The following is a 12,656-nucleotide window of genomic DNA, read 5'->3' as shown; positions in this document are numbered from 1 at the left end:
GCCCTCTGCAGGACACACAGGAAATAAACGCAGCACATCATAGTATGGCACTATACGATCATATTCTAGTTTTCATATTCTAGCTTTTTGATAAACATTATTTATCCTGAAAGACCTGTACAGTAGTTGTTTAAATTTTATTTTATTTTATTTTTTCCTTGACAAGATTTATGGTTTTAGTTTAAAACCCTGTGTTTTTTTTATAGAGCTGATTCCTTTTGTGGGTGTTCCATCCACAGAGCAGCCTATCTGTATGGCCAGTGTATGGCTGAGTGGAGCCACCTTCCAGAGGCAAACACAAGGCCTCTTTCAGGCAGAGCAACTACAGAAGGCATATAAGGGCACTCAGTGTTCCACCCAAACCACAGGATTTATTTACCTTCCAGCGAGGGGCAGCCAGTAAGAGGAGATGGAGTGTGCTTAGAGAAAAGTAGGGGTCCAGGGTGTGTGTGTGTGTGTGTGTGTGTGTGTGTGTGTGTGTGTGTGTGTGTGTGTGTGTGTGTGTTTGTGTATATGTTTGCTTGAGGGGCGGAGAGGAGTAGCATAGTGATTATGTGACATTGGATAGCTTGAGATAGAAAGAGGATGTCATGACCCCCCCCAAAAAAAACAAAAATCCATAAACGTCATAAAACAGACACACACCCAAAAAATACACCAAGACATTCCATTTCAAGAAACCTGCATTTGTTTATCTTTCCAAAACAGTCTTTACCTGTCCAAATCACCTTCTGTACTGTGAGAAGACTGCGGTGGGACAGGGGATGTTTAAGAGAGGAGGAACATGAATGAGAGCCAGAAAAAAGGTCGATAAGGGCGGGGGTTTGGGTTTCCTGTTTCCTTAGCCCTCTCCCTTCCCTTCCCTTCCCTTCCCTTCCCTTCCCTCCCCTTACACAGCACAAGTAGACTCATTCAATCTGTGTGTGCATACAAGCACATTGTGTGCATCTGTTGGTACTGTACTTTGATGGCATGATCGTCTAAACCAGCGACACCCTTGGAGCAAGCAGTGCCAAATTGTACCTTAAACTTTCTGGTCATGTTATGACTAAAGTGAGCAAGTCATCTGTGTAAAGGGTGTATGTGTTGAGTATATCAGCAGCACAAACCTATTTTCATGTTTTCATAGCCACAAAATGTTTCATGTGTTAACAAAGATGATTTATACACAAATCAAGAAAAAATAATTACAGGGTTCATGAAAATTTTGGGATGAGAAACTGAAGTCTTGAGCCACAAAAGGCCAGAAACATCCAGCAATACGTCGGTCCAGGGTTGTGGTGTACCGCTTTACTCCAGCTGTCTTTCATTATCACAGTTGCATGTTAACCAAATGACAAACAGGAAATTATTCCACAAACAGGGATTTTCTGTCCAGACAGAGGATGTTTGAAGCCATGTGTGTGATTGCATTGAGCAAATCATTACATTTATTGCCATCTGGTACTGGAGCAGATAAACACTGTGAAGATTTAACCACGGAACTAAGTTATGACTAGTTTATCTTAAAGTTTAGGATGAGGAACGAAGACAAAAGAATCATCAGACTTGAAGTGTGTCAGTTAAAATTAAAAGCAATGACAGCTTACTGTTAATGAAAGTCCATGGTATTGGTGGCGGTCTCACTCTGATAATAAAACTAAAAATCCTTTATTCAGTCATGGATAAATAAATCAACGCATTTTGTCTGAAGTGCTGTCCCACGACCACCATGATCATGGCAGCTCTGAAACTTTGGAATATCTGCCCAAACTTACTGCCCATCCCTTGACACTTTTAAGACAAAACTCAAGACGTACTTATTTTCAATGGCTGTTGGTTGATCTTAGTGGGTTTTAGTATTTTATTTTATATTGTTTGGTCTTCTTGTTCTGTTTCTGTTTTATATTTATATATCATATATCGTTTCTTTCAGTGTCATTTATTGGTGTTATGTGCCTTTTTTTACTACTTTTCAATGTCCTTTATTTGATATTGATGTGCCGTGCACTTCAATTCGTACTTCAGTCAACTCTGGTTGTTTTAAATGGGCTATATAAATAAACTTGATTTGACCTGATTGTACAGCGGTGTTTACAAGCACACGACTTCCGCACGTCACCGCCATGTCATCACCCTAAGGCCGCACCCTAAAGCTTTTGGATTGGTGTTAAGAGACTGGCTAAATGTTACACACTGGACTTTTAAGACTAACACATCAAATGTTTGTTTAAGTGCTTTTCTGTATCTGTTAGAGTTAAAATCTTGGTTTATTAAGGATTTTATCCAGTGCTAATAATTTGTGCATTTGAGTAGCACCTGTATCTCTATTTAGATAGCCTTTCTGTGACATTACAATTAAATTCTGCTAAAAAAAAAAAAAATGCTTATCTTGTAAGTATCTATGTATACAAATGCACCTCAATGTTTTCTGTATTTTTTGCTCTGTGAGATTCTTTACTGCTTTAATTCAATTTATGCATTCAGATCTTTCCACTTTACTCTTTACTTTACTCTCTGACTTTCTATCATATTTGCTGGTTCCTAGAACAAGGACATATGGATGTCAGAGACCTCTCTATGGACTCTTTCTTCAGTTTTTCAGTTCTACTTCTTCTGACATGTTCCTGTGAGCCAACACCTCACTAAAATATGTGTTTTTCCCTTCGGTTCTGTACAAACATATAAACAGAATTCATTATGGTGACTAGGAAGTTTGTCCATGTTTAGTTTTTTGCTTTTCTCTAATAGCTGATTGGTTTATCTGACCCGAATGTGGCATATTATTTTGAGAGGTCAATTTCTTGGACCCCACTGAAGCAAAATTATTAAATCACTGACAACCTGACACAGAGATGCTGAGTAGCAGGTTGTGAATTGATTTTAATGCTGCTTGTTTGTAATTTTTCAACTGAAATCTATTATGTGACTGTATGTGAAGGGGTAGGCCCAGTTCCTGTCGCCAGTTCTTGGGTCAATAACAGCATTGCCAATGGAATCTTACTGAATAAATTAGTCACCATTATTCAGCACCTTTAAAATAACTTTCACTTATAGTGCCATTTACAGTCAGAAGACCATAGTACAGAAGTGTCATTTATAGCAGACAAACTTAATTTGATTTACAGTCAATATTTTTCACAAAAATGTTTGTATCCTCAGGTCCAAACAAACCTGTTCAAACATTTGCTATGTCAAAACATTTGCAAAGCCTTTTAAAACAGTTTTGAAACCTGTGCTGTTTTTTATAAGCTCTTATATTTCGGTACATACTTTATGACGCAATACTTCTATCATGTGTCGGTATACTTGAAACTGTTAGGTGTACACGGGAAGATCTAGAGAAACCTTCATGGGGTGGCATCAAGACTTTAAGGAGTGGCAGAAATACATATCAACATATAATTTAATTGCAAACAATCACATAAATCAATATTTGCTTTGAAAAGCCACCAAATGAAAATATTTGTACTCAAAAACATTACATTATTGTTCACGTTAGTAAAGATCTAAAGGAGGCATTAGAAATTAATAAATTGTTTTATCTTAAATACTGGTCTTCTCTTATAACTTGAGCCTGTCACTTAGTCTAAACTGTGGCCAGAACAGATCATTACCATTAATCTAAATAAATGAATTTAATTTGACAGCATTTGACTCCAAACTGGGGTGGCGGCTGTCACCCTATGCCACCATTTTAAAGCCAACCCTGGGTGAATGGGGATATTGTGTCTCTCTCACTCTCATTTTGTACTCTGTTTTGGGATCTACACGTTTGAAATCGACAGAAGTGTCACCCCTTAGTTTATAGTGTGCATGAGCTGGTAAAACACATAAGAGCTCACTCATCAAACGTACTGCTCTACAGCACCGCTAGTGGTTCAAAACGATGCCTTAAGGAAACTTGACACTGGGCCAGACCTGGCTCTTCAGTGGCATATCACCAAGACTTTTCCTCTTCTGCACAATGCTAACATCTGCTATGTTGCTGTGGGAATATTCAGCATCAGGGAAACAATTGAGGGTAGAGGCAGCTTGACCAACAGCTGTGAACTCTGAAGTGCTTTCTCTCAGCCGGGGCGTGAAACAGACAGAAAGAATGCAGACTTGAATGGGCTCCCTGTTTCTGCCTTTTTTCTCTAGTTATTCCGACTCGGCCTTTTGGGGGGACCCTGGCAACAGCATGCATGTGTATGTAGTGCTAGACAAAATGCCCCTAAGTAAACGATCCCACATTAATCCTCATGTTACCCATGTCATCCCCAGGCTCTTTGCACTCCATTGCTTAACAAATATACTGATAAGAAAAAATATTTGTTGTGCAATCTGGGTTATCTGTAATCAGGTTGTTCAAATAAAAAGTCTTTAAAAGGAGATGCTCTGTACACTGACATACAAAAAGTCACCACTGGTCAGTTTTACGCTTATAAAAGACAAAGCATTTACGCTAATATTCAAGTCTTATTTACCCAACAGATAAAATACAAACACACAAACATCATATAAGTCTTAACATAATGAGAATACCATAAACACAGTGCTTTTCCAGTTCTTCTGCTGGACAGTTGATGGGATTTGTAAACACTGGAACACCTTGGGTTAACATTACCAGTGTATTTCAGCACACTAACACAATTTTACATCAAGACGGCAAGAAATTAATCTTTATTTTGGATCCTTGAATTGCTGAAAAATCATTTTGTGATGACAGAAAGTAAAATAACCCACTGCCTCAATGAGAGTCCTTTAAAGTGATTTTCTTCTGAAAACACTTTATAGTCTTAAACATTCTGAAGTGTGCTTCTTCACAGAAAACAGCAGCTGTGGTCAGCTTGAATTCATCTCAGTTACAATGGTGCCAAGTTTTCACACCACAACAAAGTATCAAACTTCCAAAGAAATGTCTCAAACCACTCCTACAGCATAATGAAGTTCTCCACTGTCTATCTGTACGCTCAATTTGTTCCAAGCACTAATTATTTCTCTAAAATGTGGCTATATACAGTACTCTCAGCAGAATTATCTGACCTGAATATGGCATTTTATTTTGAGAGCTCAATTTCTTGAACCCTACTGAGGCAAAATTATTAAATCACTAAAAACCTACACAGAGATGCTGAGTAATTATGAACAGCTCAGCTCAGTTTGAAAAGAGTGATGACTTGTCACAGAAGCACCTCATTTATTTGAGCTGAATGAACAGAAGGACTTGAGACTTGACTCACTGATGACTTGACTATTGACTTGCAAGCAAAATATTAATGTCTTAGGTTTCTGGAGTAAAATCAAGCCTTGAATGTTTAATCATTATGTGTTGAAAGAACTCACATAACTCACTAAGGGGGCTGCCCTGATAGCTCACCTGGTAGAGCTCACCTGGTTTGAATCTGACCTGTGGCCCTCAGCTGCACGTCATCCCCTCTCCCTCCCCCTTTTCTGTCTATCTTCAGGTGTACTATCCAATAAAAGCAAAAAGCACCAAAAAAATTAATTAAATAAAATCAAAAAATACATATATATATATATTTTTTTAATTCAAATACTATGGAATTTTATTAGTTTAGCATTTAGAGACCTGAAAGACTTGCAAGTAATTAGCTGATGACGAGTTGTGACTAAACCTTTCCTCAAGGAACTGAGACTTGAATTGAGACTTGACTTGGACTCGCTTCCAAAAGACTCAAAAAACAGCTGTTACTGATGTTTTGATACTTTTTTCCACCACGAAAACATTTAATTCAAGTTGGCAATAGCATCAGTTTTCTATGAAGGTTGAACCCCCAACATTTTACAGTCAAACATATACCTTTATGGCAGAAGCAAAAATGTATTGCTTTCATATGATTATTGCCACGTTTTTTGCACAAATTGACTACACCCATTTTTTCAACTGTACTAGGTATTTCAAAGTATTCCTGCTTAAATATTTCAGTACTGAGTCTAGGCAGCTCAAGGCCTGCCAGGTATAATTAATTCATATTTATGTTTTAAACACTACGTTAGTATAAGCCCACTACTATATGTTCCTCTAATGCATATCCCTTTCCATGAGCAGCGTGGCAGTTTCAGCAGAGCCTCGGCCAAACTGAACACAATGCTGCCATTGAACTAGAGTCACAGTGGATACCTTTATATACCACCAAGAGTGACAGTTAACGCAACAGCACCTGGGTTTCATTTAAAGTGATAGGCCACATTAATACAGTTACATGTTTACATCTCATACATTAGTTCTCACCAAAACCCATCAACATACACAAATCTCACAACTAATAATTTTAAAGGGTTTCTATCTTGAATTTTGATGGTCAGAATATTTCTGGGGATTTTATTTCTTTGAGTTGGGAAGTGATTAAAATGCCTCCTTGTACAAGAGTTTTGTTAATGCGTCCATGAACACTGAAATTAGTGAATCGGCTCTGATTTAACATTGTGAGATTTAGAGGAGCCCGCCGACAGGAGCAGCGAGTTATTAACAGAGAGAAGAATTTGTAAAATGACACCCAGGCTGCCTGTTTACTATGAGGTGAGGAGGCACTACGGGGAAATACATTACTACAGGTATGTAGTACTGGGAAAATGTTATGTGTTGAAGTAAGATATATTTATATGTGTGTGCGTGTATATATATATAAAATCTCAATATCTCTGTCTTAACTGGCCATTTTTTATGGTATATTGTAATTGTATTATAAACTCATGAATTACATTAGAAGAGAATGGCTTTAAATTGCTTTTGCAAAGAATACTCCTCATGAAGACAACACATCACAAAATGCAATCCCACATTCATTTTACCTAGGTCAGCTATGATAAGCCCTAAAAAAAGCACATCAGGTCTAATTTAAAGTGATTCTATCAACTGTCTAGTCTAGCGCAGATGTATAAAACTACAAGCTGAACTATGCAGAATTAAGCGCTAGCATTATAAACCCTATGATCATCCTCTCTTTCAGACAGACACACACACAAACAAAACACATACCACTTTCACTTTCACTGTAGTTTATCCCTGAAAATCTAAACATGAACAACTATCAATAAAATCTTACATAATAATCTCTTACAAGTCAGGCTTGACCTCTATGCTTATTTCATTTTAAATGAAATACAGACATAAAGCTTAGACACCAGGCTTCTCAGTAAACACAGTATGCAAATAAATAGTTCTCTTTATCAAGTGGCTCTTCATTGTTACAATGAGGCACATCGTTGGTGAGTATGAATAATATTATATGGCCCAAATCTTACTGTCACCAGTAAAATATTTTGTCTTTTGGCACCTTTGCGTATTACTTTTGGTCTGTGCAATAATGGCTTCTTCTGGCTCCGTTCCACCGTGTGCAGGGTTTTGCAGATTCACAGCTATATTTTTTACCTCTACATTAATGAAATGGATGCTCCTCAAGCAAACTGATGGATTTATTGATCAGTGCCTTTTCATCATCCACAAATCTGTACCCAAACAGCTTCATGGTGGGTCCACACACTCTCTGCACTACCTGAGCCAGTGTAAAGGGAATGCTAAATCTCCACTTCTCTGCCTGCTCTGACGAGTTCTTCTGGGTGGAGTAAATCCCGCTAGCTTCCTGTGTGGTCTGGGTGTTCCTCAGAATCCACTCCCTAGCTTGGGGACTAAACGGTATCCCTGTGAACCTGTACATCTCCTCTGCCTTCTGCATGGGGTAGCGGGCAATATCCTCATAACGCACCAACATGTAGCGGTTCCTCAGCCAGCGAGGTCTGCTCAGTCCCACCTCTGCAGACATCCTTATGTGGTCACAGTTTCCTTTGAGTCTCTTCACCTCCTCGTCATCTTCAGGCACCTGGCCGTCCTGCGCCCAGGCCTTCCACGTCTGGTACTTCGAAGAGAAAGCCACCATGCGGGATGCTAAGATGGCCCGTGGATCTCGGACTAGCTGGATCACCCTCACATCCAAGCGAGGATCCTCCACCAAAGGCTGCAATGTTTCCAGCTGGCGTACACGGACAGTTTTAATGGCATGGTGTTGCTTGGAAAGGCAGGATTCAGATGCGAGGGTCAAGTTCAGTGGCCCACAGCGACGAGTCTTACAGTGATATCTAAGACAAGAGTGGTATAGTTATTGCAAATATCTTTCAAAGAGTTGCAAAGTGGGAGGACTTATTTCATCTAGGGTTCCTGAAGTAAATGTGTCTTTTCAAGTTCAAAAGCTTGTATGGGCTTTAAGCTTTCATGGTTGAATCATCAATACAAAAGAATGCCAGATTTGTTTGAGGTATAATCAGAAAGTACAAGACTGTGGGAATAAAAACGTAAGGGATGAAGTCAACTATGACTCCCAAGGGGCATTTCAGTAAGAAACGCTGTCACAATTTCAAATGTCTTTGTATTTTAATTTGGAATCAATGTCAGAAGAATCCCAATCCCAATTGTACTGAAAAAGCGTTCTGAATGTGCTAAAGTTCTGCAACTAGCAACATAGGCTGAGGCTCACAGGTACATTTATATCATTATTAAAAGAAAGCTTTCAGACAGGAACTTACAGTGGGATAACAAATAGTATGAGAACTAATAGCCCCTCCCTCTTTGCAACAGTATCACAGTTCAGTTCAATTTTAGTATCAAGAGAATTGACAATACCTCTCAAAAACATCTTTGATTACAGGAGAGCAAACAGGTTCTTCACAGAGTGATAAACTAGACTCTCTACGGAAAAGAGCTGGGGTTACGTGGTCCTGAGGTGGGGGAGAGATGAACTTCTCAAGAGGAGAGAAATCACACAGGAAAAGCCCTTGGAGTACATCCCGGTAGATTCCTGCCAACACTGTCCCGTTGTTTGCCTCTGTGGCCATGGTCAGCATGCGCTCGACGTGCCATAAAGGTTCAAATAGGTAGAACATGTTCTCCCCATGCTGGTTGAAAAATTCACCCACAAACGAAGAACCTGTCCGTGTGGTGGCCAAGAGTAATATGTGCTTACGGCCACCGCTGTAGTTGTACAGGCCTAAATCATCTAGATCTTCCTCCATTTGCTCCTCAGAGAGATTTGAGTAAATCCCTTTTGTACCAGTGAGTTTAGAGAGCAGCATTTTGAGCACCGTCAGGGAGCCATTTTGTGTTGTGTTGCTGTAATCCAGTGGAGTCTGTGGCGTCTGCTGCGGAGTCTGCCTCTGGATCAGCTTATCGGAGACCCTGATTAGATACAGAGACTTGATTAATACCTGTCAATTAACTACAGATGAAGGAGTATAAATATCTAAAATAGTTGCATTTAGCTGCCACTTTTATATGGAGCTACAGTATGTTTGGTCTTTCCTTTGTAGGAACAGTTTGATATTTTGGGAAATACACTTATTTTCTTTCTTAGTTAGATGAGAAGATTGATATCAATGTCACGTCTGTGCGTACATACGAAGCCACAGCCAGCAGTTGGTTAGCTTAGCTGGAAACGGGGCAGTGGATGTTATTACCTTTTCCAAAAGTAACATCCACTGCTCAGGTCTCTGTCATTTTTACATTTCGGTAAAGTAAGGATTAACATAGCCAGGCTCGCTGCTTCCCCCTGTTTTGTGTTTATGCTAAGTCTTATGTCATATGGGAGTGGTATCAATCTTTTCATCCAACTCTCACCTCAGTTTACAAGACCGTCTCTAGCCACAAGGACACACGAAGTTTGCATATGCAAAACAGTATTTTCCTCAGAAAGATGAAAGCTTATACGGAAAGTGAAGTTGGGATATAAAAGGCAAAGCTCTGGCTGTACTCGATCCAGAGCTTTATTTGTTTTTTGTATCCTAGGTTCTTATGATTTACGGCATTTTCTCCAGCAAAGTTAAGTTACACATTACCTTGACAGGATGTTGCTTTCCTTTTCGATGATGACCAGGGCCACGATGCAGATGAAGACAATTGCATATTTGGTCTTCATTCTCGAGTCCTGGCTTTGTAATTGGACGTCTAGGGTCTAATGTTGGTCATAGCTTGTCATGCAGAGGCTAAAGCTTCATTCTGCAATAAAAGAGGTTGTAAGTAAAGACATGTATGCAAAATAGATGATATTCTTTGTTTATAATGAAACTAAACATATATCATAATCCTGCTGCAAACTGTGTTCGGTCTTGACAACACTTTTATAGGTAAAGGGAATTGGTAAATGCAGTATAAAGACATGTCTCATATTGCATTCTGTGGAAGACAAAAAGCATCATAAAAATAATGGGAGAGAAACACAAAAGAGAAAATGATCCCATCTTAGCTCTGAAAGACAAACCTAAATTCAGCCAGTGTTTTCTGATATCGACATACAGTCACAGTTTGATCTGAAACCACAGGAATGTTATACAGCACGCAGGTTTTGTAAACTTGTTTGCCTCGTTTCTCAGAACCACAGAAAAAAAGACAGCGTTGCTTTTCGGTAGGGCAGGGGTCGGGCATGAAGAAGACGACGTATGGGAGAGAGAGGGGGTTAACGTAAACAGAGCTGGTTTTCAAAGATCGCAAACACAGTGGAAGGCTTCCACATGGCACTGAGTCTGGGGACACAGCCAGTACTGTGTGATTTCAACATCCCTTTTTTAACACGAATCCACTTTCAAAACTCAAGCCTGTTGCTGAGTTGTGCCATCTTACAGGTAAATTCATAGTCACAAGCCTCAACATGCCGACAGTCAAGTGAACTCAGATATACCTGACTTTAACCGTTTATCAGCAGACAACACAGTGCAAGTCAAAGCCTGGTAATATCAAAACTAAATCTTGCATCATTAACTGACTTTAGTGGCATCATTCCCATCCGCTGGGAGTATTGTGACATTGAATATCATTGGAAATTATACAGTACAACATATTTCTTAATTCTGAATAAATTGTCATGTTTTTTTTTCATGTTACTGAATGTAGACTGTCTGTACCCCCCCCCCCCCACACACACACACACACACACACACACACACGCCATTTGGACCTGTCAGGAGAGTGAATAATTTCTACAAAGCATATCATTAAGTGAAAAAGACACAGTTTCCAAGCCGTTGTGGAGTGATTGTGTGCTCTGTAAGTAAATATCACCCAATTATCTGAGCTTAATATGCCATAGCCGTCAAACTGTCAGGCTGAAGCACTTGAGCTGAGCACTTTTACATATTGAAGAGTCACTGGAGCGTTTAGCAAATCTGACTCTCTGCTCAAGCAGAAACACACATCACTCTGTTTATCATCTCACTACAAATTACATTAATGGCTGCCTTCAAAGCCTTGAGCAGCATCTCATGGAGACGCTGAAAGCTAAATTCCCACTGAAAGCTTTGCTGTTCATCCAGGGGTGTTAGTATAAACAATTAACTGTTATAGGCAAATACTGAAAACCATTATAAGTTGTGTAGGCGCTGTTTATCATTTCCATGTGATTGATTGATTTTAGTTTGGACATACTATTTTCCATTTGGAAATAAAGAAAACTACCCCCTGTGTGTGTGTGTGTGTGTGTGTGTGGTGCCCATTTAATTCTATAGCAGTCATTTAGGGGGGGAGGGGGCATTCAATTCAGGAGCATTTCCCCATCCCCGCCACTGAACCAGAATGAATACAAACTAATGAATACTTCTGCATACTAGTATCTGATTCCGAAATGAGAGCATGATGCTTTCAAATACTTAAAATTAAATCAGGAAAATGGTTATATGAGCAACTGACATCTATGATTGAAAGACTTATTGATTATAGTGTGCTGCATGGCAATCACAGCCTCCGTATTTGCACAATCATCATTTATACCGGCATCATATGAGGAAACATGTACATCACTCGTGTATCGTTTTGACAGCAGTGGAGACAGTGGAAGACTTTATCATTATTCATCATGTATAGCGTTTAAAGCGCATGGCAGTAGGATGTTTACGAGCTCTGCCGTGCGCCGGTGGCTCTAGGGTTGTTGTTTTTTTTTTTTTTTTAAACCAGTCATTTCCTCCCAGAATACATAAGACGTGCAGATGTTCGTGTTGCAGATGTTACAAACCTTTAGCTGGTCTCTCTCTGCAATCGAACAAAAAAACGTCCCTGATCTCGTGAGAAACAGCGCCGTAGCCCTTCGTAGCATCTTGCTGCATTGTCTCGGACAAGGACACACTGCTTCATTGTATCCTCGGACGCGGGCTCCTCTCCTCCGCCGGATGAATGAGAGGCAGCGCGGAGGCACGGACGTCTTGAAGAAACGACATCAAGGGAAGCAAAACGGACGCCAAGCGAAATGTTTCTTCTCTAAATGTTTAATTAAAGTTGACTTAAAAAAAAAAACGCTATGTCACAGAGGGATTTGTGGAATTTGTCGACACACGCCCGGCAGATGCGCCAACTTGCTACACAAACTAGTTTTGTGTTAAAATCTCATCGCTTCAAAACTTTTTCTCCAACTTTCCCCCATGTGCTAGACCATACTGCACGAGCGAGCTAACTGGAACCGCTTCACGTCACAGCTCGTGGGACATCCTGTGTAGGCGTAGTCACGTGGTCCCAAAATACCCTGCAATTTTGTATAAGTACCCCCTTGTTTAAAGAAGTACCTCCATATAGAGTCCATGCCACTTACTATGTTGCATCTGTAGTGCGCAAACATTTAATTGCGTGACCAAAACAATCATTATTCCACCCTGTTAATTAAGTAATCATTGTCATAAGATGAGATAAGATAATGTAATGC

General features: G+C 39.7%; 1 protein-coding gene across 1 annotated transcript; it reads right to left on the bottom strand.

Moving 5' to 3' along the window:
* Window positions 1-3,062: 3,062 nt before the first annotated feature.
* chst3a (carbohydrate (chondroitin 6) sulfotransferase 3a) lies at window positions 3,063-12,443 on the bottom strand. Its single transcript, XM_051427203.1, has 4 exons — window positions 11,976-12,443; window positions 9,811-9,970; window positions 8,603-9,154; window positions 3,063-8,061 (listed from the first exon to the last, which is right to left on the bottom strand). The coding sequence occupies exons 2-4, from the start codon at window positions 9,888-9,890 to the stop codon at window positions 7,365-7,367; spliced, it is 1,329 nt and encodes a 442-aa protein (XP_051283163.1). The 5' UTR covers window positions 9,891-9,970; window positions 11,976-12,443; the 3' UTR covers window positions 3,063-7,364.
* Between the last annotated feature and the right edge of the window lie 213 nt (window positions 12,444-12,656).

This window comes from Dicentrarchus labrax, unplaced genomic scaffold, assembly GCF_905237075.1.
Source record: "Dicentrarchus labrax unplaced genomic scaffold, dlabrax2021, whole genome shotgun sequence".
In the NCBI taxonomy this organism is placed as follows: Eukaryota; Metazoa; Chordata; class Actinopteri; family Moronidae; genus Dicentrarchus; species Dicentrarchus labrax.
The sequence above is the reverse complement of the archived record's forward strand: the minus strand, read 5'-3'. Positions and strand labels throughout refer to the sequence as shown.